General features: G+C 36.1%; 5 protein-coding genes and 1 pseudogene across 5 annotated transcripts; 5 read left to right on the plus strand and 1 right to left on the minus strand.

Moving 5' to 3' along the window:
* The first annotated feature begins 1,906 nt into the window (after positions 1–1,906).
* On the plus strand, positions 1,907–5,344 carry GME (GDP-D-mannose 3',5'-epimerase). The gene is made up of 7 exons (XM_018122066.2): positions 1,907–2,068; positions 2,984–3,394; positions 3,494–3,587; positions 3,687–3,816; positions 3,887–4,019; positions 4,506–4,713; positions 4,934–5,344. The coding sequence occupies exons 1-7, from the start codon at positions 1,920–1,922 to the stop codon at positions 5,087–5,089; spliced, it is 1,281 nt and encodes a 426-aa protein (XP_017977555.2). The 5' UTR covers positions 1,907–1,919; the 3' UTR covers positions 5,090–5,344.
* A 1,321-nt stretch (positions 5,345–6,665) lies between these two features.
* LOC18600197 (calcium-binding EF hand family protein) lies at positions 6,666–9,951 on the minus strand. The gene is made up of 4 exons (XM_007030515.3): positions 9,566–9,951; positions 9,103–9,297; positions 7,620–7,801; positions 6,666–7,258 (listed from the first exon to the last, which is right to left on the minus strand). Exons 1-4 carry the CDS (start codon positions 9,861–9,863, stop codon positions 6,944–6,946), a joined length of 990 nt encoding a protein of 329 aa, XP_007030577.3. The 5' UTR covers positions 9,864–9,951; the 3' UTR covers positions 6,666–6,943.
* A 2,743-nt stretch (positions 9,952–12,694) lies between these two features.
* LOC18600198 (putative F-box/kelch-repeat protein At1g13200) lies at positions 12,695–14,083 on the plus strand. The gene is made up of 2 exons (XM_088806692.1): positions 12,695–13,178; positions 13,410–14,083. The coding sequence occupies exons 1-2, from the start codon at positions 12,695–12,697 to the stop codon at positions 14,081–14,083; spliced, it is 1,158 nt and encodes a 385-aa protein (XP_088662818.1).
* Positions 14,084–14,800: 717 nt separating this feature from the next.
* On the plus strand, positions 14,801–16,950 carry LOC18600199 (F-box protein At1g11270-like). The gene is made up of 2 exons (XM_018120606.2): positions 14,801–15,469; positions 16,155–16,950. The coding sequence occupies exons 1-2, from the start codon at positions 14,974–14,976 to the stop codon at positions 16,847–16,849; spliced, it is 1,191 nt and encodes a 396-aa protein (XP_017976095.2). The 5' UTR covers positions 14,801–14,973; the 3' UTR covers positions 16,850–16,950.
* Positions 16,951–20,577: 3,627 nt separating this feature from the next.
* On the plus strand, positions 20,578–21,922 carry LOC148762995 (putative F-box protein At2g02030). The gene is made up of 3 exons (XM_088806693.1): positions 20,578–21,031; positions 21,211–21,295; positions 21,367–21,922. Exons 1-3 carry the CDS (start codon positions 20,578–20,580, stop codon positions 21,920–21,922), a joined length of 1,095 nt encoding a protein of 364 aa, XP_088662819.1.
* A 557-nt stretch (positions 21,923–22,479) lies between these two features.
* Positions 22,480–24,035, plus strand: LOC148762996 (F-box/kelch-repeat protein At3g06240-like; annotated as a pseudogene).
* Positions 24,036–25,472: the final 1,437 nt, after the last annotated feature.

Genomic DNA, 25,472 nt, shown 5'->3' on the forward strand with positions numbered 1-25,472 from the left:
CGTTTTAACTATGAATCATGTGGAAGTGGATAAGGTATTTATGTTAAAAAAATAATTAAAGAAAAAGAATATTGATGGAGGAACATAACTCCCCATTTGGAAAATGTGTTGAACAATAATTATTCATAAAAGGGTTATTGCATTAGAGAAAAAAAAAAAGGATTATTTAGACCTAATTTTTGTTTTTGGCATCTATCATCACTTCCATTCAAGTTATTGCATTTTCACTGTGAGAGGGTGGGCCTTTCCTTTGATTGAGAAGTCTCATTCTTCAACAATATTTCCAATTTGTGGCCACATTTTCATCAAGATATTGGATCCATGTGTGTCCATATAAAATAGTACTTGATCATAGTACAAGCATGTACTCACGTGATAATCTTACACTGTGGTATCCAAGGCAACAAAAAATCAGAGCTAGAATTTATCTCATAAGATGTATACCCGAACGGGAATCTTAAATCTGAATCTTAAAAATCGAAACAAACAAAGTTAGAAGAAAGTTATAATCCATAGTCTATTGTATTGTTCGAAATTTAATGAATTTTGGTACGAGAAAAAAAGTTTCATAAAAAAATATATTTGGAATTGTCCACCCTATTGTGTTTATTTTGGTTTAGAGCAGTGTTTGTCTACTGTTAAAGACTACGTCTTTGGTGGGCAATTGTGGTGAAACAAACCAAAATTCACAAAGAGAAAAGCACTTTCCAAGTAATTTCGCTGGGTCCCGAATCCAAACAAAGCCTTCACCTCCAAGCCTCTTTCTAGGAATTTTCCCTCATGAGCGAATGACCCACTGAGGTTGCGGCCATCCCTTGCCCACAATTTCAAAAGGATTAATGAGTCCAAATTTCGCAGTCTAAGGAAAATATTGATGCAAACTAACAAAAGGGCCAAAAATAGAAATTAATTGTTTGGATAATTATTTTTTTATATTATTTTTGGGTTTAAAATGTTGAAAATATCATAAAACTTCCCCTTTTTTATTTTTTAATATTTACACTAGATGATAAACAAAGTTATTCTTGCCAAAAAAAGAAAGTTTCTCAATGGGAAAAAGAAAAGAAGAAAGTAAATTTTATTTTTCCTATCTTTATATATATATATACACACACATATATAATTAATTGTCCACTATATTTTTAAATTTTCATTTTAATTTTTTTCATTATAACCATTGATAAGATTTATTCAATCTGTAAATAAGAATTTTAATTGTATAGAGTGATATTTATTAAAAGATATTTTCTTAATTTTAATAATATTAAATAATTTTAATTGTATAGAATAATTTATAGTTAATATTATAAAATTTCAATTATTTATTTTTTGAATTTCATGTTTTAGAAAACAATAGATGTAATTATTATAAAATATATATATATAAACAATAAATATTCACGTACAAACACATCATTATCATAGAATGAAAAAAAAAAGATTTTGTGTGATTTGAGAATTTATTATTAATTTCAGAAAACCTAAATTTTTTTTACTCAATCAACAATATATTAAATTGCTTCAATTATGAAATAAACCTTTTTACTTGAATTTCTATAATATGTATAGTATAAAACAATGGCAAAACATGTAAAATGATATAATTAAAAAGTTAATATAAAATTTAACAAAGTCCACTTATATTAATATTTAAACTCGAAATTTTTGACTTTTTATTTAACAAAACCAGTAAAAGTTTTATTTTTCATAGTAGTTTTTTTTAAAGAATTAAATCCAAATAAAAAAGAAAAAAATAACAAATAAAAAAAAAGGAAAAGACATTCTCTCACTTAATCATTTTTTCTCTCTCCAAGTCTTTCTAAAAAATATTGAAAAAAATAAAATAATTAAAAAGAAAACTATAGAGTAATAATATGTAATAAAAGAATTGGTTTTTTAAGAACTCTGCCCCCGGGTCCATGGTGGCTCTCTCTCTATTTATAGAAAGGAGAGCGTTACAGGCTTCACAATCCATACCCATTCGTCTCCTATCTCAAGTTTCCACCCTTTCTCGCTCCTTGCATTTATCTCTTCTCTTCAAAAGTTCCCAACTTTTAACTCGTTTCAGGTAAAAATATGTGCTGGGTTTTCCTTGGTTTCCCCTTCCCCTGTTTCGTTGCTCTGTTTCTGAGGATTTTTTTCCTCGATCTTCTTTGGTTTCTCAATGCTTCCATTCATTATTTGTGGCTTAACTTTTTCTGGGTTTGTTTTTAATAGCATGTTTATTGACCCTCTGCCTCACATTTTTGGATTCTCTGTTCTCATGCTTTAAGGATGAGGATTTTTTTATGGTACTTTTATATTTAACAAGTTTTTGGGTTGATATTCTTTTGAGATATTGCGTTTGTTTATTTTCCTTCTACGCAAAATTTGAAAATTTTGAGCAAATTAGCTGATTTTAGCAGTAACTTTTATTGCTTTAAGATTTGCTTGTTAAGTCCCAAAAAGAAGGAAAGATTTGCTTGTCAAGATGTGTTTATCTTTTTTAAAAAGAACTTTGGAAGATTGCTGTGATTTGTTTTCAGCACGTTTATTCTGAATTGGGACTTTTTTTTTTTAAGATTTTGTAAATTATGTGGCTGATAATATAAAATTCTTCGTGCATTTTGGCTTTACTAGCTAAAGGAATGCATAGAAATACAAAAGCTTGAAATTTTATATTCTTAAACTATATCACTTCTATTAATTTTTGGTCCTTGTACTTTTTGGGTGTTACTTATTTTATGATTTCCTTTATATACTGGGATGTGAGTTGCTGTTGTATGTTTTTTCTTCTTGAATTTTTTTGCTTAAAGTAGAGATTTTCTACTCTTTTAAGGTTGTATCTGAACATTTTATTTTCTTTTTGATCTTTGTTTTGTCGTACTAAAAGGGTCATTGCATGATGGTATGTAGCATTAATTTGGTTTTTCATTTGCCTCCTGCTTTTGCTTCTTCAAAATTTAATTGTGCCTAATGGATGTTCATAATTGAGCATACGCAGAATGGGAAGTGCTGATGGGACCAACTATGGTGCTTTCACCTATGAGGCCCTGGAGAGGGAGCCTTACTGGCCATCTGAGAAACTCCGAATTTCAATTACTGGGGCAGGTGGGTTCATTGCATCCCACATTGCTCGACGTCTGAAGAGTGAAGGCCATTACATCATTGCTTCTGACTGGAAGAAGAATGAGCACATGACTGAAGATATGTTTTGTCATGAATTCCATCTCGCTGATCTTCGGGTCATGGACAATTGCTTGAAAGTTACCAATGGAGTGGATCATGTTTTCAACCTTGCTGCCGATATGGGTGGGATGGGTTTTATTCAGTCCAATCACTCTGTCATTATGTACAACAACACAATGATCAGTTTCAACATGCTTGAGGCTGCTAGGATCAACGGAGTTAAGAGGTTTGTTGGATTGTTGCTCTGTATGTTTGCCTTTTATTGGTTGCATATCCACTTTCAAGTTTAAAGTTGGTTCAACACTTGACATCTTGGTTTGGATAGGTTTTTCTATGCCTCCAGTGCTTGTATCTACCCTGAATTTAAGCAGTTGGAGACTAATGTGAGCTTGAAAGAATCCGATGCCTGGCCTGCTGAGGTTTGTTACCTTTAGTCATTAACTACCATCCAGTACTCTTATTCTTGATTAATGAATGTGATATAATTACTGATTTTTATATTTTTACTTGGCTTTTAGCCTCAAGATGCTTATGGCTTGGAGAAGCTTGCGACAGAGGAGTTGTGCAAGCACTACACTAAAGACTTTGGAATTGAATGTCGCATTGGACGGTTCCACAACATTTATGGCCCTTTTGGAACATGGAAAGGTAAACTCTTTCTTTGCTGGGTGCTTATGTGTTTTGTTGCTTTTGAAACATACCAATATCTGTCTTACAGGTGGAAGGGAGAAGGCTCCAGCTGCCTTTTGCAGAAAAGCTATTACATCCACCGACAAGTTTGAGATGTGGGGAGATGGTCTTCAGACCCGATCTTTCACCTTCATTGATGAATGTGTAGAAGGTGTACTTAGGTAATCCTCCCTCTGAAACTCATATTTTAGGCAACAAACTAGAAGGAAAAACCAAAGTTTTTGGTTTTAATTAATGTTGATCCGCATGGATTTGGCTTATAATATATATGAGACAGGAATTCAATAAGGTATAAGTAATTTTGTTTTTGCAGTTTGCTATGTTGGTCGAGTAAGCAACTTAAATACCGCCATAAACCTTGAGCCTTAGAAATTTGCATACATTTGCCTGCTATGCACCATTGCAGTGTTTAAATGCATTTACTAGAAAGGTGGTTTCCTCTTTTTAGCAATTAATTGGAGGTAGGATATCAAAAAATGGGCGTATTTCTTATTATATCAAGTACAATAGAAAATTGTTAGGAAAGATGTTTTCTGCCTTCTGAACCAATGTATGCTATCTCATTTGTAAGTGTGTTTTTAGCCATCCCTTTGGAAAGTTGGGATTGAATGTTAGTGATCAACCTTTTAATACATTAATGTTTTCAGATTGACGAAGTCTGATTTCCGTGAGCCTGTGAACATTGGAAGCGATGAGATGGTTAGCATGAATGAGATGGCTGAGATTGTTCTTAGCTTTGAGGATAAAAAGCTTCCAATTCATCATATCCCTGGTCCAGAGGGTGTCCGTGGTCGTAATTCAGACAATACATTGATCAAAGAAAAACTTGGGTGGGCTCCCACGATGAGGTTGAAGGTAACTGAATTATGATATCTCACTTGATTTTCGTATTTTAAAGATTCCCCCTGACCTTTAAGTTTGGCAGACAGTGTGGTTGCTTTGCCGGTAAAGATAATCAATGGAATGTGTACAGAAAAGTAGAAAAGTTCAAAGTCATCCCTTTCACTGGTCATTGCCTAGTTTTCTATCAAGTGCCTCTTTCACTTATGGAGTATCTAAATTTATTGTTTTGTAGGATGGCCTGAGAATTACATACTTCTGGATCAAGGAACAAATTGAGAAAGAGAAGTCTCAAGGCATTGACCTGACTATTTATGGGTCATCTAAGGTGGTGGGAACTCAAGCACCAGTTCAGTTGGGCTCACTTCGTGCTGCAGACGGCAAAGAATGAAGTAGCGTATAGTTGCTTTAAAGCCAAGTTTTATTATGGTATAGCTATGCTAATGGCAATGAATAGGAATGCGTCAACCAGTGTCAGGTTGACTATTTATTTTTGGTATTTAGTTGGTGTACTATGGTCATCGTCTAAGGGGAAGCTTATATGCCCCCACTGTATTCAAAGGAGCTTTCCGTGGTAGCCTGCTGTTGTAAGATGGTATGCTTGGCTTGATAGCCTTTAAATAATAAAATTCGTTTCTGGGTTTAAGCATTGATTCATAATGACTATGTTTCTCAGTCATATGGTGCTTACAAACTGTGTGCTTCATTGACATATATGAACTTGCTATGAGTATGAAGCTATTTTTCATGGTTATATGAATTCATTAGTTATTTACCAGCAGTGCATGTGGCTCTATGCAACCCAGGGGGAACAAACAGGGTTGTATTGAAAACTGATGGATTTTAGCCCATCTGCTTCACTGGTGGTCCCTTAAATGTTTCTTTCTATGGATTATGATTTCTAGAATATATTAACACTGATCTTCATCCTCCACATTTTGAAGTAGACCAAAACATATCACATTCACTTGAGGGATATTCCCTCATAATATTCCAAGGCTCCATAATGCTTCCTTATGTGTTCTTAACTGCCATTTGATCTCAAATAACTTCCTTCCCTCCAGGCCAAACTTGTTTTGACAGCTTGAGTTTGCTAATCGTCAGTAGGCATCCAGGAAAGTATTTTTAGTCACTTTTTGGACCCTTTTTTAAGGTCACATCTGGGCCTGAAATTCATTGTCATGATTTAATTTTAATGTTGTCTTAATTCCAAGATGGTGAGAGCCGATAGTACTTAAGTCGTCAGATTCCGTGGTTCAAAAAATTGCAGAGATAATACCATACGTGGCTAAATTGAAGGGGCTAAAGGTTCACGGGGAAAAATAAGGGAGGCCAATCTTGTCTACGTGGTAGCATAGCGGCTCCCAATGCAGTCTGAAAAGGCAGAAAGTGACAGAATACTCAGCAATTGGCTTGATAGTTGACCCCAGCATTTGTGGGGGCAAAAACATCAAACCGGCATGGTGTGATTCTTCTGAAAAAAGGTGCTTTCGGCTTTGATAAGTCGTTGAGTAAATCACCCCAGTCCTTTCTATTCCTTCGCTGTCATAGCAACTCTCCACCACTTATCAGCTGCAGTACAACGGCAGTTCATTTTGTACAAGTTTCTTATTTTTTTACCCCCTGGTATGATGAGGTAATGGCTGATCTGTATCCGAAGGAACACTGTTAATCAGCTAACTTACCGTCTTGTCTTGAAATGAAAACTAAATAGATCTGAGGATTATCTGATTGCCAGCATCTTTGTACTTGACCTACACCCCCTGCATCACTTGGTATCATAACGGGTATGTCTCGTTAAAGCATACCGGTACTCTACCCAGAGTAGACTACTGGAAAACAATTTTCAATGTAGAATTCTGCTCCATAGAATTTCATCTTCAATAATTTTTTTCTTGGAACAATGGATATGCCAAGCCAGGGTGTTCTGTTACTTACATAAATAGGCATAACAAAGCACAAGTATGTAGAAATCAAAACAATGACAATAGCCAGCATGCATGGCCATAAGGTCATTTTATATTTGCTGTAATGTGGTTCAGAAGTGAGGAAATTTGGGCAGTGGGGGGCGTCATCAAAGCACAGTGTGAATCAAAGACGCGACAAAGACCCAATTACCATGTATACAATGTCTAATAGGTAGATAAATATTAACATAATCACCCCTGTGGAGAGAAGCAAATGCCGGATAACTACAAGCATGATCTGCCAATCAAAGAAATGGATTCAAAGTGCAGCCATTCCCTTAATTGTCAAGGTCACAATAGATGGGATTGGCTTCAAGCTGCTCTGCAAACTTCTTGAGGACGTCTTTCACATATTCCCGAAATTCATCCTCCACTTGTGCAGGACTCTCCTCACTTTCAACTTCAGAAAATACTGCATCATAGAGAAGAGTTGCAGCTTCATTGGATTCTACTGGTGGCAAGCCCAAATCTTTTCCATGTTTCTCAAGGAAACTCCTGATTAGCTCTGTCTTCCCTAGCTCATCTTTTCCACTCTTCTTTTCCTGCAAAACCCTCTGTATGACATCATTGAATTGCTTCTCATCTGCCAAGAGCTGCAATATTTAAACTGAAAGCCATCAGAATTTACCCTTTTGTCTGAAAACTTGATAATTCCCAACAACCATGAAGTAATGATTCCCCAACTACATGGAATCAGGTAAGCAAAAACTTAATTATTCACATTATAAGATTTCCAAAATTATATCCAAGTTTTTCAACTGATCTCCTAGTCTTTTAAGAAAGGAGTTTTGTCACCATGGATACTCATAGAAAACCTTTTTTTTTTCCTATTGCTTTTTTGTTTGAAATGGAAATGATAAAAAAAGTTAGTAATTACACATAAAATTCAAAAAGTGAATGCTCTTCATATGAGGGAAAACAAGAAAAGAAAAAAAGATTAAGTTCATGATCTACCTTTCTTAGGTCAGAACCATTGACAACCTTGATGTTCTGGATGACAACAATATGTTTCTCAGTCAATGCATCTGCTGTTTCCTGCAGAATTGGCTGAAGTAATTCAGCAAATTGTGCTTGGCCCAATTCTTGTTGCCCCTCAGCTCCATGCTTTTTTAAGATGTCATTTAGCAGAGGAAATTCTGTTCAAACAATAGTTAACCTTTATCAATTTTTGTTGGAAATGAGCACAAATATCAGATATTAACAAGTCCATGGTAAGTAGTAGGGGTTAAAGTGTGTAACTCTGTTGCTGATCTGAATCCTACTCTTGCTTCTGGATTTAAGACATGTTAACTTTTTTCTCCAAAATCTCCATGAATTATACTACTTGTTTTCAGCATGGAAACACCAAAATACACAAAAAAATAACTAGCACTCTTTTTCCAGGGAACAAGCTAAGTGACTAAAACCGACTCTAGTGTGCTAATAGGTATCACTGATTCATTCGGCAGCTCTTGAATGGATGCATGCTTGCCACCGATTTACATACCAATATGCAATCATTCATCATTCATGCCAGTTAGGATGATGGTTATTTAGTGTTTCACTGAGAATAATCAACACTGCAAAAGTAATGGAAATATTACAATGCATCCATGCAACAATCATTGAGAGAGTTTCCATAGACCATTGATTATGGTATTTTGACACCAATGTGACCTGTGTGGACAGTAGACTGTGATCTTGATTTAAAACTCTAATAAAAACGGAAAAAAGAGAAACTTCACCATCATATAGGAAATGACTGAATCTAGCCAAAACTTATGATTATTGAATGAAGTATTTCTGGGCACTTAGGTCAGATACTTCTCCAGTCATGAATTAATATTCCAATACTTCTGTTTACCTCCCAATATGTTTATTCTCTTGATGTTTCCTTCTTTCTTTAATGGTAAACACAAAAATCAGGTTCCAATGCTACGAGAGTCAGCCATGCAGCAGGGACGTGCAGTATTTTGAAATTTTTTTGCCTAATTTCGGGAGAATAACAGCTCCCAAAGCAATGAGAGAGAAGGGAAACGAGAAGCTTTCGTGTTCTAACTTTAGTCATAATGATGATGCTGGAGACAAAATCGCATGCTCAAACCAAGTAAAATCCATGAGTAGGATGTGTGAGTTTATGCTACATGAACATTTCACATTGTGCAAGAATTCCATTTCTCACATAGCATGCTATTCTCGTGTTCAAATTATGGTGTCAAACATGCCCTTTCAAATGACAAGAGACCGGCACAAGTGGACTCAAGGAAGAGATGAAAGAACTTATTCTCTTAATCTATCACTTTACAGAAAAATATTTTATTGGTTAAGGTATTAGATGTTTGATCCATAACTGACTTTAACCAATTGCATTCAATTCGATCACATGCGATCAAAGTTCAACAGACAATACTGTACATCGACTCTACACAGCAAAAGATGGGGAAATGGAGGGAGTAACCTGCAAAAGGAGGAATCCCCATTTCAACTCCCATCTGAACAAGTGCTTTCCTTATCTCACTCTTGCGAATCTTTCCTTTATCTTCTATATCCAAATCAGTAAACAGATTCTCTGCTAGCATAGCATAATCATCTTCATCCTCCAAAAACAGCTTCAAAGTATTCCCATCCAATATTGACACCACTAGGGGATCATCTAAACCATATATCAAAAAAAAAATCAATAATTAAAATAAACCCAAGGCCAGAAAAGAAAAAACCCAGATCGGGAAATCACCATATAATTAAACTATGCCATAAAGTTTAGCTTTTTCACAAAAAAAAGTCAAGAAAAAGAAACAATTACATAAAGTCAAAATAACCCAGATCATAAAATCACCCCAAAAATTAAAATTGCCAAAAAGTTTAACTTTTCTTGATAATCTTAATCATCAAGCAATCAAGCTGAGTTAGTCCTCCCTTACCTTTCAAACCATCAGCAATGGCAGAGATGTAGTCAGACAGAACCTTAGACGCTTTTTCTCCGGCGAGCTCCTTTTTCCGGAAAGTAACATCATCATCGCCGGCGCCGGCGGTGACACGAGAAAGAGCGGAGGCTTTGACTTTTTGAGGCAATGAGAGGCCAAAGAGAGAGCTGGAGGCTTTGGAGTCAGCGATTTCGAGGAGTTGAGCACCCGTTACGCTGCCGTTAAGTTCGGGCAAAGAGAGATTGAGTGATCGTAGATGGGTTCCATCAAGCACCGTTAAACCTCCTTCAGACATTGTAAGAGAGAGAGAGAGAAGAGATAATTTCAGTTTCAGACAAAGCTGAGAGATGTACTGTTTGTAGACTATGTTGGTTTTGTTCTGAACGTTTGTTTGTTCGGTTTTATAGTTTGAGCTTGGATTTCGGTTTGGGACTTATACTTTGCTAAAATATCACAAATGCCCTTGTTTTTTTTGAAATATCAAGATTTTATTTTATTTTTTGAAATCTTAATAAATATTATTATTTCCATAATTTCTTAAACCCTAAGACCACCGCCAAGTCTTACTTAAACTTGACAAGTAATAATTTTATTATCTGAAACTAATTATAAGATACTTTAATTTTACCTAATCGGTCCAAATAATATAAAGTATCTGATTATAAAAAATCCATTGACATCTTTATATATTAAATTAGATGTAGAAATAAAGAAGAACGAAAGATCAATTAGTTCAATAGAGAGTTAAAGGGAAATGGAATCATAAGAATTGCTTATTTTTTGAGCAACTCTAACAACTTGCTTTCACAATTTTTTAAATTTTTTTCCCATTTCCTTTATTACTAAAGTTAATGATTCCTTCCCATATAAGATATCATGTGCTTGGTGGCTTGTATGTAACAAATGGTTCCTTAATGTGACCTTGTCATATGCAAGTCAAAATTTACAAGTTCTTTTGTTTCATTAATCAAAATCAATTAATTTTCTTTAAAGCATATGACTTTTTATTAATAAGTATAAGAGCAAAACAATTATAATAAATTTCAATATTTATCCGTCAACAATTTAATTACAAACTAACAATAATTTTTGCAGACAAAAAATGTCATATGTAACAAGTTTATCAGTTAATTCATTTAAGACTCGAAAAATATATATACGTTGTTGTACCATTCATGGCAAATGAAGTGATTTTTGTACACAACTTAGTATTTAACATATGTTTGATCTAGTCTTAACTAAAGTCTTCTTTGTAGAATATATATATTTTTCCATTTTTTTGGTTAATTTTATTTGTTCTACAAGATAAAGGTAGAATCTTATACCTTTAATTTGTTGTAATTTAACAAAGGAAACAAGGGCAAAAGAGGTAAGGGGACATGAACGTCGGAAATGGGCATTGTTGAAGACACCAAAGTCAAGTGGGCTTACGCGGTTTCGGGCATTGGTTTTTCTCATGAGGGTTTCAATGTCATTTGGGCCCACTTTGGTGTAAAGTCCACTTCCAATTTTTAGGTCTTGATATTATCCAAAAAAGAAAAAAAAATACCCTCTTTAATATTTGAAATCATAAACTGAAAATTTGAAAATAGTGGATATTTTAATGATTAAATAAACAAGATTGATTATATTTTAATTGATTAGTAATCTACAAAAATGGGATAGATATATAAACATATAAATTTTAAATTGAACCGATCGACTCTATCTATAAATTATTGTTAAAATTAAAAATTTAAATATTAATAAATAATCAAAAAATTAAATAGATAGAAGATTTGTTTTGTTTTTTAATAATATTGTGCGGACTCTCTCGCAAAAATGAAGTGGATAGAACTAAATTGTTCTTTATTTGTTTTTTTTTTTATGTTGAGAATTGTTAATTAGTAATTTAGTTCTGTTTTCTTTTTATATATTAGGTTTAGTTTGGAATTTTTAGGTTTTTGAATATTCTACTTCTGTTTACGAGTCCTTGTAAGGCCGAGATTGCATCCTTTGTGAAAGGGTATTAAATGAAACCACTAACTGATTTTTTTTTTTCCAGTATAGAGGCGTAGAAACCATGGGCCTATGGAGATAGGGATGCTTCAATCTTTCTTTTAGTCCGGTAAGAACCGTCACTATTGACGATTATAATGAAATTTAATATTGATGGATCTTCATTAGGAAACTCGAGTAATGTTGGCAGATGGGTTGTTATCTGTGATGAGAAAGGTAGGCTGAAAATCATGTTTTCAAAAGCAGTTGGTATTGTGAATTCTAATGTGGCTGAATAAGCAATTAGAGAGACCATTATTATGTTTACCGTCTTAAAGTGGTCTAATTCATCAACCGATGTGGTTAGGTAGGTTCTTAACCCAAACACTATACTATGGAAGTTAGGTTCTCAATGTTGCAAATTGAGTTTGTTTGTTTTCAAAATAGGAGGTGACAAATCCAACATACACTAATAATACAGGATTCTAAGGGTTCACGACATATGCTAGTTGTACATCCAAGGTAAAGGGCAGACTGTCAGAAATTCTGTTTAAAAGGTGTAAAAGGGTTTATATATATAGAGTTCTGGAGATCAATTTTTTGTCAAAGGTATCGACTAACTGAAAAGTAAGCACCCAGAATGTATGGGTAGCATTAGGTGTGATTATTATGATGCTTAGGCTACTCCTATTCTAATTGAATACAATCAACCTGCTTTAAAAAAAGGATTTCGGGTTTAAAACCTTAGGACCTAATTGATTTTTCTTTTCAGATATTTTATAAGTAATTATATTTATGTATAACTGAACTTCTTCAATATTCCTTACTAATACTAGTTTAATTGCTAGTTTATAGTTTTTGTATTCCTTTTGAAATCTTAATAAAATCTCTTCGACTTAGCAAAAAAAAAAAAAAGATTTTTAAGGAAATTTAGTTGGTAAATAATTTTATATATGTTGGTTTAGCTATTTCTTTTATATATTAGGATATCAAATAATTAACCTACGCAACCTAGAAATTATATTTGGGGTTAACACTTATTGAAGTGGCTTGTTTCTGATTAAATTCTTCAAGTTATAAAGTTGTTTTGTTCTGCCTCAACTGAGCTACCTGCTTTTGTACCTTACCTGCGTCAAAGAGTTTGGAGATATGGCTAGCCATGGTAGACAAAAACGGCAAAAGAAGGAGAATCATGTGCCTGAAGAACTCATTATGTCGATATTGGTCAACCTTCCCGTCAAGTCCTTACTAAGATTCAAGTGTGTCTCCAAGCTTTCGCGTTCATTGATCATCGACCAAGATTTCATCGAACAACATCTTTCGAACCAACAGAAAAAGGACCCTCAAATCCTTTTTGCCTCTGCCGATGTTCGGGGTCAGCAGATAGCTTTGAAATCAATGGTTATAAATGTCGATGGAGCTGATGAGGGAACTGGTGCAGCTGTTATCGACGGTTTGAGGATGACGATTGAAGACCTTCCCCAAAAGTTTTTTAGCATGATGTATTCATGCGATGGGGTTTTTTGCTTTTATGGAGCAGAAGCCATCATTGTTTGCAACCCTAGCACGAGGGAAATTCAACGTTGGGCCTACGGAGTTGACTCTCATTCTTGGAAACCCTTAGATTGGTTATGTATGAATTTGACTTTCCTATAGTCTGCATTGCTATCGCTTATTATCAGACGAATTAAAGTTAAAAATTTGGTTGGGTATAGGGGTCAAGTTGTAATGGAGATTATTCTGTGAAGGGGAATATTAGAAAGTACTTGTTTGGTTACAAGCATTAACTGTGCTCTACTATATCTATTCCCTGCAGGCGAAGCAATCTGTTTGGATCAAACAATTGGGTTTGGTCGGGATTAAGTCACAAAGGAGTTCAAGATTGTTCGATTGTTTGGTCCGGAAGGGATCTATCTCGATTTTAGTGAGTGTGAGGTTCTGACATTGGGCCCAGGCCCAGAGGTTTCACTAAGAAAGCTAGGTGAAGCACCTTACTCAGTCAGTTTATCATCAGCAAAACGGCCTGTCCATGTTAATGGGGCAATCTATTGGATCACTAGTTTTAGGAGACACCCTTTGGAGGCAATCGTCTCCTTCGACCTCCACACAGAGAAATTCAAAGCAATCCCACATCCGAGTTGTCTGGATAATGACTTTAAGAGATACGAGGCGGCCTTAAAGCCTTTGAGAAACTCTCTTTGCCTGGCTGAGTTAACTAATGCTAACAAGAGGATGAACATATGGATTTTCATGAAAGGTTGCAACTCATCACCAGGTTTGAATGACAAAATGGGAACTTGGGAGATGTTGCATTCTATTGATTTGGAGATTAGGGTACACGATTGGCCAATGAGAATTCCAATTGCGGGGCACAAGAACGGAATGCTTTCTACCAACTATTATGGATACTGGGTGCAGCTATACAATCCAAAGAGAAGAATGTTCACGAATGTGCTATCGCATTGGAGAACATTTGCTCCTACTGCATACTTTGAAAGTTTAGTCCCTCTATCTGCAAAAAAAAAAAGGGTTAATTAGTATTTGATATGTGAGTATGTGTAAGTGGGTAGAGATCTAAAATTTCGATGCTTTACGCTAATAATTTCATTAAAGAAAGTTTTGCTTTCATTTATTCCAGCAGTGAAACTCAATCAATTACAGTAAACCCCCTTTTTTTGCATTATTCTTTCACCTAATAACCAAGGAAAAAAAGAAGAAGAAAAAGCAAAGTTAAGCTAACTCATCAAAAGTAGGAGAATAATGCAGCATTATCAAGCATCAGCATAATAGCTCCAATTACTTATGATCTATGTTCAATTATTGTACGTAACCAGGCTTCTGCCCAAGATTAGAAAGAACCCAACAATCTTGGGAACTTTGCTTTGGCTGTTTGTATTTATACAGTTCAATTATTGTACAATAATAGTTGTTTGTATAGAGACTATTGAAGTGTATTTTGATATTTTTTAGTTAGTACTGATGAAATATTTTTCAGAGAGAAGTAAACTACAGTATGATTCTCTTGTGAAGATAGCTGTGAATAGAAATCAAATGTTTGTGCAAGAAAATGTTTCTACGAGTTAATTGACGGGGAATTTAAAATAATGGATGTTGATATGAAAGTGAATAAAATTTTAATAACACTTATTAATTGAAGTCATTTCATAGTTTTTTTTTTTATATTTTCAATGCTATGTTCTAATAATTGTACCTATACATAAATACTTTTATTTTTCTGAAGTCTACATCAAGACTCAAGCTTTCCTGGTATTACCAAAATTTCCAAACTAATGCAGTTGCAGGGGAAGTGAATAGTGATCAAAATAATAGAACAAAAAGACAAAAAAACACCATTGGTGTTACCGCAATAATAGAAGTATAAAGTCCATCGCCGCCTGTATTGACAAGAGAGAAATTGAGAAAAAATAATGGCAGGCCGCGGCAGAACAAGCCTGCTAAACGAGGGTAATTGGCCTCAAGATCTTCTCCTTTCGATCTTGGCTACCCTTCCTGCCAAGTCTTTGTTGCGATTCAGATGCGTGTCCAAGCATTGGCGATCACTGATCATCAACCCTGGTTTCATCGAACAACATCTCGAAAACCAACAGAGAAAAGAGTACCCTCAATTGATATTTGCCTCTGGAACTACAACAGACATAGTTTTGGAATCCGTGGCCATCGTCGATGTTGAAGTTGATGACAAAGAAGGAGCAAAGACCAGGAAAGGTTTCAAACGAAGATCTTTGAATATCTGTCATCTTCCACCTGATGGTTACTGTATGTCCAACTCTTGCGATGGAATTCTTTGCTTCTTTGGGGAAACTAATCTCTTTGTTTACAATCCTGGAACTAGAGAGTTTCGGATTCTTCAGATGGGAAAGAAGAGATCCACCCGTGGTCCTTCCTACTCTTCTGATTGCTTCGGTACGCATTATTTTCCCCTTGTCTTTTGTTTCGATAGATAGAATTAAAGCAAGGTCCTTTTTTTCATGATGATGGTGTCTCTTTTTGTGTGTGTATGTTTTCAAATTCATCGTTAGGGCGGAATTCTTTGGGATCTATAGTTGCAGTGTTTTATTTGTGAAAGGCAGCTGATGATTTTTCAGTATGGTTGCTGTGTACATGGCCTTGATATTCAGAGTGTATAGGAATTGTCTTTTTTTGTTTTGGGTATTTTGTTTCTGTGGGATGATTCACTTTTAGGGGAGATGCTGTCCAATTTTTTGTAAGTTGGGGAGTATGCATACTTAATCCGATGCATAAACCTGGAAATTATGTCTCTTGTATTGGCCATGGGGGTGATGATTTATCACACCCAGATTTAATGAATTCCACTTCCCTTTCAAAAATAAAAAAATATTGTTTCAGCTAATTTAGCTTTGTACATTGTTTGTTGTATAGAGGATAATCTTTGTCTTGAATTTTGAGAGACCAAGGATTCTGTATACTTCTGTTAATGTTCCTGAATAAAGTGATTGCAAAGCAGGGGATGGGCAGGGTGAAGGGCTACGTAGTCTGGTTAGAACTTTCTGAAGTGTTCTCTGTTTCTTTTTGGTATCTTCTTTGCAGGAAACTAATAATAAAGCTTATTATGATATCTTCTCTGCAGGACAACGATTCCCAACGCATCAATTAGTAGGGTTTGGTCGTGATCAAGTTACAAAAGAATGCAAAATTATACGATTGTTTATACCTATAGAGGAACAAGAAAACCATATTCATGAGTGCGAGGTTTTTACATTGAGTTCAGATGCTGGGGCTTCATGGAGGGGCCTTGGCGTAGTTGCTTACTTCATTAGGCCAGCGCAACAACCTGTCTTTGTCAATGGAGCACTTCACTGGATCCTTGACGTCAAACATGCTAACCCTTCGGAGGTGATCGTCTCTTTCGATCTCCATACTGAGAAATTCCAAGCAATATCACACCCAAGTTGTTGCTCAGAAGCCTCAGATCGTCATACGGCGCTTATGGGGTTACTGTCTTTGAGAAGCTCTCTATGTCTAGTACAATCGGAATACAGGCTACAACAGAATATATGGATAATGAATCAAAGCAATGGAGTTTGGGAGAAACTGTTTGCTATTGATTGGGGATTGATGAATTATAGAACTCCATTGGCATTTCCAATAGCAGAACTCAAGGATGGAAGCTTTTTTGTTTCCCATTTTGGGGAGAACTTGCAAATATATGATCCAGAGAGCCAAAGTTTTAGTGAAGTATTGATACAACATGAAAGAAGGGTTGTGTCCTATGCATACTCTGAAAGTTTAGTCCCTCTTTATGGAGAGCCACTGGTGTATTGATCGAGTTGTAAATAATATGTATTATTTTTTTTTATGTGAAAAGCTGGAATTTGATTCATTGCTTCAATGAAGTCAGCAAAAAACTACCATTTTTGTGGTAATGGTAGTGCTATACAATAACCCAGTAGGCAGGCATACCTGCCAATTCTAAGTAGAGTGTCAGGACTCCTCCCCGATTGATCTCAAAAGCCTGTTGACAATGTTGTTACATTAAAACAAGAGCCGACCAAGCAGCCAGTAATTACCCAATGTCAGCCAAAGCCCCATCTGCAGGCCTTCCCTTGCTGTAGCAGACTCCTGGTTAGACACCAACGTCCCCTGGCTCCTGTGGTGGGAGTATCACCGCTAGACCAGAACCCCATCCCCAATAGAACATTTCAAAAATCACAATGCTATTTCAAGTCTCTAGTAATTCTGTCTAAAGACTTTCCATGGCATGAAATCTGATTTGGGCTTCATCACAACTGTAGAGTTACAAACACAACAGGCCGCACAAAAATAAAAAAGCGGCATATAACACTCAGCCTATGTTGCACAATTCCCAACGATCATGCTGAGTTCACCAAATAAACAAACGATCCAAATGACACCTGTACGCATGGAGTCAAACAAAGAAGGGAGAAGATGCCCTCTCCAAAATTATTGGAAATCCACCAAAAGTTTCAAACTAAGTTGCACCATAGCTTTTGACTAATTACAACGAAATGGAATCAGTCAACCATCTTTTCTTCTCTTGCATTGAATCTTGGAGGCTGTGGTGCTTGTAGTGTCATGAATGGAAAATCACTACTTGTATGTTGATGTTTCCTATTTCGTTTTTTAAGGCTTGAAATTCTAAATATGTGGAATTGGCTAAGAGAAAAGTGTGGAGGATGTCCTTCTTCGTCATTATTTGATCCATCTGGCTTCATAGAAATGAAATGATTTTTGATGAGAAAATGTGAGATTTGTTGAAAGTGTTGGATATTGTCAAACTGAGAGTGGCGTGGTGGGTCAAGTCCAAATGGCCTGGCGACAACACCGTTTCTGATATTGCTACCACTCATTTTTGGCTTCTGCTCCAACCTCAAAGAGAAAGGTTAAGAGCATGGTCTCTTGGGAATGTCCACCTACAAGTTGGCTCAAATTTAGTACTGATGGGGCTGCTAGAGGATGTCCAGGCCATCTTGGAATTGGAGGAGTTTATGCGATAACAAAGGGGCTGTCAAGATGACCTTTTCGAAGAAAGCAGGTTGGGGAGATGTTAACCTTGCCGAAATCCTTGCAGTGAGAGAGGCTATGATTCTGTTTTCTGCCTCCTCATGGGCGAACTCTGCTGGTATTATCATTGAATCTGACTCCAAGAATGTGGTCTTGTGGATGACACTCCCTGAGAAAACCCTATGGAAGCTACGACAACTCATCTTTCAAACTGTTTCCTTTAAAGACAGAGTTGCTGGCTGGAAGATAAAACACATTCCAAGGTCAGGTAATACAGTAGCTGATAACCTTGCCAAGTCAGGGATTGATAGAGCTCATGATTTGCTCTGTGTGTTCCCATAACTGCTCGAGTGATTGGGCATGCTTTTGACTGTGTTTACTGCTTTGTTGCTAGTGTGGATCACTTTTTGCATGATAAGGCCGACAGCTTTTTGGGTTGTTTTGCTTGTGTATGGATTTGCAAGAGGGAGAAACATCCAAAATGGCCATGTTTGTCACTCTTGCTCTCCCTTCTCCCTTTTGGCTGTTAAGGGTGGCTGTAGCTTTTTTGAATCTTGCTAATATCAATTTTTTGTAGTTGTATAGTATTTTGTTTTTAGTTGGCTTTTTTGTATGCCAAGTTTCGGGAAGGGCACCTGGACCAAGTTTCTCTTAGACCCTTCCTTTTTGTGTGCATAGGCAATTTCACCTTGCTTTAACGGAAATGCTTTTAATCTTCAAAAAAAAGATACTTGATCATAGTTGTAATTCTCCAAGACAAGGTAGGAGTTGCCTAGCCAATTTGATTGTTCGGGGCTCTGTTTTTTAATTTCCTCTATTGTTCGTTTAACTGACATATGACCTTGCCTCCCTTGACGAGGTAATAATTCTCCTATTGGTTTTATATAAAGCATATTACCTGATTAATTTGGACCTTTCATATAGAGAGAGATATATGATTCATCAATGGCATTAAAATTTGCAGTAGTATTGTTGAAATCGACTGTACTCGACAGGCAAAACCTATACTTTTGGCGCAAAGAAATTATGCCAAAAACCAAAAGACTAGCATTATGCAAGCATTTCACGCACGACATTTCTACAATGTCATGCTCCAACCCCAAACCAGTATGGCCAAGTGAGGTGATTCTTCAAATTTGGCTTTTTTTTTAATGAGAATCTTAAATGCATAGGATTATGGATATATGAGAACCTTAGTCAAATGAAATCAAATAAAGAATAGAGAAGAAGCCATTTCCAATATTAGTGGTAATTTACCAAAATTTTCAAATTAAAAGAAAAAGATCAAACCAGCTCTTTAATTGAAGGCTCACATTTGTTCTTCCATAACTTTGGCTAATATTTTAAAATACTACCTTAGGTCAACTAGAGAAGTAAATAGACAACACGGGCGTCCTATTTGACTTTGCTGCGCTTGCCATACTAGTTTCTAACCCAGCAAGTGCATTTCGTTTTTGAAAAATGGCTTCAACTTCTGAAAGACATAGAGTCTGCCGTGCTTAGGTATTTCAAAACGACAAGTGAGAAGCTCGAACAGCCACAACTTCTGAAAGACACATCGTCTACCGTCCTTATCTATTTCAAAACGGCGGGCGTCCTTTGCTATGAGAAGCTCGAACAGCCACAACTTCTGAAAAACACAGCGTATGCCATCGTTAGGTATTTCAAAACGGAAACGCTCAAACAGCCACAACTTTTAAAACACACAACGTCTGCCGTCGTTGGGTATTTTAAAATGGAAGCTTGAACATCAGTTTGAGTAATTCCTTTTCTACTCATTTCCAAGAACTTGATCATATTTTTGCCGACTTCAACAAATTCAAACAACTAATCTCTAAGATAAGTTCAAATAAGGATAAGTTTCGATTTCTCTTTACTTTGGCTAAAGAGTCACATGTGGATTCACTGTGTCTGGGTGTCTGTAAACTTCTCTATTATGAGCCTTACACTTATCTGCAAGTTGCATCGTGCTTCAGTGAAATTTTCAATTCTCCTTGCTTTTTTTTCACCTCAGAAAGCATAATTAAAGATACCCTTTTAGTTGTTTTTTTTTTCCGTGCGACGTCAATTTTTTTTTGTGTGGTGCTAACATCTAAATCAGATTTTTTTATATATATGTTTAATAATATATATATATATATATGTATATTATGTAAGATAAAAATAAACAATTAAACATGGAGCATTACTCTACAGCGACATTTCATGTGAGAAGAGGCATTCCAAATAGGCATTTTAGATACTTCTAAAATTTTTGAACGACATACTTTCTTGTGAGAATGAGGCATTCTAGATAGGCATAATCAGTCCATTCTCGAGCAATTACTATGACTAATTCTGTTTCTACTCACATCCAAGAGCTCGACTGCATTTTGGTTGATTCATACAAAAAACCCTTTTCAACTATTTAACCTAGAAATTACTATTTGGGATTAGCAATTGTTTAAGTGGCATGTTTCAGGTTAAATTCTTCAAGTTTTAAACTTGTTTGTTTTCCCTCAACTGAGGTACCAAGAGAGTTAAGAGATATGGCTAGCCATGGTAGACGAAAATGGCAAAAAGAGTTTCATGTGCCTGAAGAACTCATTATGTCGATATTTGTCAATCTTCCCGTCAAGTCCTTACTAAGATTCAAGTGCGTCTCCAAGCTTTGGCGGTCATTGATCATCGACCAAGATTTCATCGAACAACATCTTTCGAATCAAAAGAAAAAGGACCCCCAACTTCTTTTTGCCACTATCATCAGTCAAAGTCAGGTGGATTTAAAATCAATGTACATAAATGTTGATAGAGCTGATGAGGGAACTGGTGAAGTTGTCACCACTGGTTTGACTATTATACTTACAAACCTCCCTGGATACGATTTAAGCATGTCGCATTCATGCGATGGGGTTCTCTGCTTTTATGGACCAGAAACCATCATTGTTTGCAACCCTAGCACGAGGGAGATTCGACATTTTTCCTATGGCTTTGGTTGGAAAGGTATGAATTTGATTTTCCTATAGTCTGCATTACTGCCAATATCAAACGAATTAAAGTTTAGAATTTGGTTAGGTATGGGGGTCAAGTTGTAATGGAGATTGTTCTGTGAAAGGGAATATTAGAAAGAATTTGTTATGTTACAAGCATTAATTGTGCTCTGCTATATCTATTCCTTGCAGGTGTACCATCTGGTAGGACTACAACAATAGGGCTCGGTCGGGATCAAGTCACTAAGCAATTCAAAATTGTACGATTGTTTAATCGGTAAGGGCTCCTGGCAATTTTGATGAGTGTGAGGCTTTCACATTGGGTCCAGATCCTAACGTTTCATGTAGAAGGCTTGGTGAAGCACCTTACTTTGTTATATCACTACAATCGCCTATCTATGTTAATGGGGCACTCCATTGGATAACTTGTGTTATGAGGCACATTTCGGAGGCATCCGTCTCCTTCGATCTCCATGCAGAGAAAGTCCGAGCAATCCCACATCCGAGTTGCCTGAATAGTCACTCTGACAGATGCTATATGGAAGCCTTAATGCCTTTGAGAAACTCTCTTTGCCTGGCTGAGTTAACTGCTAACAAGAAGATGAACATATGGATTTTCATGAAGGATTGCAACTCATCACCAGCTTTGAATAAGAACATGGGAGCTTGGGAGATGTTGCATTCTATTGATTTGAAGTTTTCGGTAAGCGAATGGCGATTGGGAATTCCAATTGCGGAGCATAAGAATGGAATGCTTTCTACCATCTATTATGGAGGCAGGCTGCAACTATACACTCCAAAGAGCAAAATGTTCAGGGATGTGCTAGTGCATTGTGGAGCATTAATGCCTACTGAACACTTTGAAAGTTTAGTCCCTCTATATGCAGAAAAACACATGGGTTAATTAGTATTTGATATGTGAGTATCTAAAGTGGGTAGAGATCTTAAGTTACATTACCGTATGCTAATAATTGCATTGAAGGAAGTTTTGATTTCATTTATTCCAGCAGTGAAACTCAATCAATTATAGTAAACCCCTTTTCTTTTTCGTGTGTAACGTGTTGTGTCAATTACATTTTATTGCATTATTCTTCACCTAATAACCAAGGAAAAAAAAAAAGAAAAACCAAATATTATTTGTTTAGCTAACTCATCAAAAGTAGGAGAATAATGCAGCATTATTCAAGCATCAGTACAATTGCTCAAGTTATAAATGATCTATGTTCAATTAAATCAGGTTACACTTAACTAGGCTTCTGCCAAAGAACAGAAAGAACCCAACAACCTTGGGAACTTTGCTTTGGCTGTTTGCATTTACACACAGTTTTTCGTTAATGCTGATGAAATATTTTCCGGAGAAGTTAACAACTGTACTGACTCTCTTGTGAAGATGGACGTGAATAAAAATCAAATGTTTGTGCTAGAAAGTGTTTCTGTGAGTTAATTGATGAGGAGTCTAGAATGAAGTTAACCAATGTCTTTGTTTACAATCCTGGAACTAGAGAGTTTCAGATTCTTCAGAGGGGAAAGAAGAGATCCTCCCGTGGTCCTTCCTACTCTTCTGATTGCTTTGGCACGCATTTTTTTCCTCTTGTTTTATGTTTAGATAGATAGAATTAAAGCAACGGTGTTCACGAGAATTAAAGCCAGGTCCTTTCTTTCATGATGATGGTGTCTATTTTTGTGTGTGTATGGTTTTCAAATTCATCGGTAGGGCGGAATTCTTCGGGATCTAAATGTGCAGTGTTTTATTTGTGCAAGGCAGCATGGTTGCTGTGTACATGGCCATGATATTCAGAGTGTATAGGAAATGTCTGTTTTTGTTTTGGGTGTTTTGTTTCTGTGGGATGATGTACTTTTAGGGGAGATGCTGTCCAATTTTTTGTAAGTTGGGGAGTATGCATACTTAATCCGATGCATAAACCTGGAAATTATGTCTCTTGTATTGGCCATGGGGGGATGATTTATCACACCCAGATTTAATGAAATCCACTTCCTTTCAAAAATAAAAAAAATAGTGTCAGCTAATTTAGCTTTGATAGTCCAATGAGAACGTGCTTGTATATTGTTTGTTGTATAGAGGATAGTCTTTGTCTTGAATTTCGAGAGACAAAGGATTCCGTATACTTCTGTTAATGTTCCTGAACAAAGTGATTGCAAAGCAGGGGATGGGCAGGGTGTAGGGCTACATGGCCTGGTTAGAGCTTTTTGAAGTGCTCTCTGTTTCTTTTTGGTATCTTCTTTGCAGGAAACTAATAATAGAGCTTATTATGATATCTTCTCTGCAGGACAACGATTCCCAACGCATCAATTAGTAGGGTTTGGTCGTGATCAAGTCACAAAAGAATGCAAAATTATACGATTGTTTATACCTAAAGAGAAACAAGGAAACCATATTCATGAGTGCGAGCTTTTTGCATTGAGTTCAGATCCTGAGGCTTCATGGAGGGGCCTTGGCGTAGTTGCCTACTTCATTAGGCCAGCACAACAACCTGTCCTTGTCAATGGAGCACTTCACTGGATCCTTGACGTCAGACATGCTAACCCTTCGGAGGTGATCGTCTCCTTCGATCTCCATACTGAAAATTCCAAGCAATATCACACCCAAGTTGTTGCTCAGAAGCCTCAGATCGTCGGCATTTTATGGGGTCACCGTCTTTGAGAAGCTCTCTATGTCTAGTACAATCAGAATACAGGCTGCAACTGAATATATGGATAATGAATCAAAGCAATGGAGTTTGGGAGAAACTGTTTGCTATTATTTTGGGATTGATGAATTATAGAACTACATTGGCATTTCCAATAGCAGAACTCAATGATGGAACCTTTTTTGTTTCCCATTTTGGGGAGAACTTGCAAATGTATGATCCGGAGAGCCAAAGTCTTAGTGAAGTATTGATACAACATGAAAGAAGGGTTGTGTCCTATGCATACTCTGAAAGTTTAGTCCCTCTTTATGGAGAGCCACTGGTGTATTGATCGAGTTGTAAATAATATGTATTATTTTTTTTGTGTGAAAAGCTGGAATTTGATTCGCTGCTTCAATGAAGTCAGCAAAAAATAACCATTTTTGTGGTAATGGTAGTGCTATACAACAACTCAGTAGGCATCCCTGCCAATTCCAAGCAAAGTGTCAGGACCCCTCCCCAATTGGTCACAAAAGCCTGTTGACAATATTGTTACATTAAAACAAGACCCAATCACAGCAGCCAGTAGTTACCCAATGTCAATCAAAGCCCCATCCGCAGGCCTTCCCTTGCTGCAGCAGACTCATGGTTGGACACCAACGTTCCCTGGCTCTTGTGGTGGGCGTATCACCGCTGGACCAGAACCCCGTCCCCAATAAAACATTGCAAAACTTAAAAGTTTAAAATCTGATTATTGTAATCATTAAAAAAGATTTTAGTTACTACTGATAAACAGAACTCAAAAACGAAGTCCAAAATTGTTCAAGACTTGAATGGGAACATATGGATTTTCATGAAAGATTGCAACCCATCACCAGCTTTGAATGAGAACATGGGAGCTTGGGAGGTGTTGCACTCAATGGATTTGATAATTGTTGTGAAGCCTCCTAATAACAGAATGCTTTCTATCTAATATTATGAACAGAGGTTGCAACTACACAATCTAAAGAGAAAAATGTTGAGGGATGTGCTACAGCATTGGAGAAAAGTTGTGTCTACTGCATATTTTGAAAGTTAAGTCCCTCTATATGATGTGTTTAATATTTGGGTATAAGTGGGTAGAGATCTTAAATTACAATGCTTTATGCTAATAATTTCATTAAAGAAAGTTTTGCTTTCATTTCTTCCAGCTGTGAAACTCAATCAATTATAGTAAACTCCCCCTTTTTTGTGTGTGTGAAATTTGTTGTGTTCAACTGTTCATTGCATTTTATTGCATTACTCATTCACCTAATAACCAAGAAAAAGAAAAGAAGAAAACCAAACATTAATTATTGAGCTAAGTCATCAAAACTAGGAGAATAATGCAGCATTATTCAAGCAGTATTGCTGATGAATTATTTTTCACAGAAGTTAACTACTGTGCTGACTTTCTTGTGAAGATGAATGTGAATGGTAATGAAGTGTTTGTGGAGCCAACATTTTCCTTATTTGATGAGGAGTCTACAGTGGTGGCCCTTGAGCTTGGAAAAGATGGGGTATAATTTCAGTTCAGTTGGGTGTTTTCTTATGGTTGGGTTAGTAAACAATGAGTACAATAATTGAGTTTAGAGTTGGATTTTAACAATCACAGCAAAAATTTAGTAATATTGTCATATAAAGGTTAGTATTTAATGAATTGGGTTCGTGCAAAACACAATTGATGATTGAGTTTTTTTTTTTTTGTATCTTTTAAATTTATTGTTTATTTGTATATAATGATGGAGATAATAAATAAAATCTTAAAAACAGTGATATTAATATCTAGAAGTGGGTAATTGGTCAGTT

Source organism: Theobroma cacao, chromosome 5 (assembly GCF_053813885.1).
Source record: "Theobroma cacao isolate CCN51 chromosome 5, ASM5381388v1, whole genome shotgun sequence".
Lineage (NCBI taxonomy): Eukaryota > Viridiplantae > Streptophyta > Magnoliopsida > Malvales > Malvaceae > Theobroma > Theobroma cacao.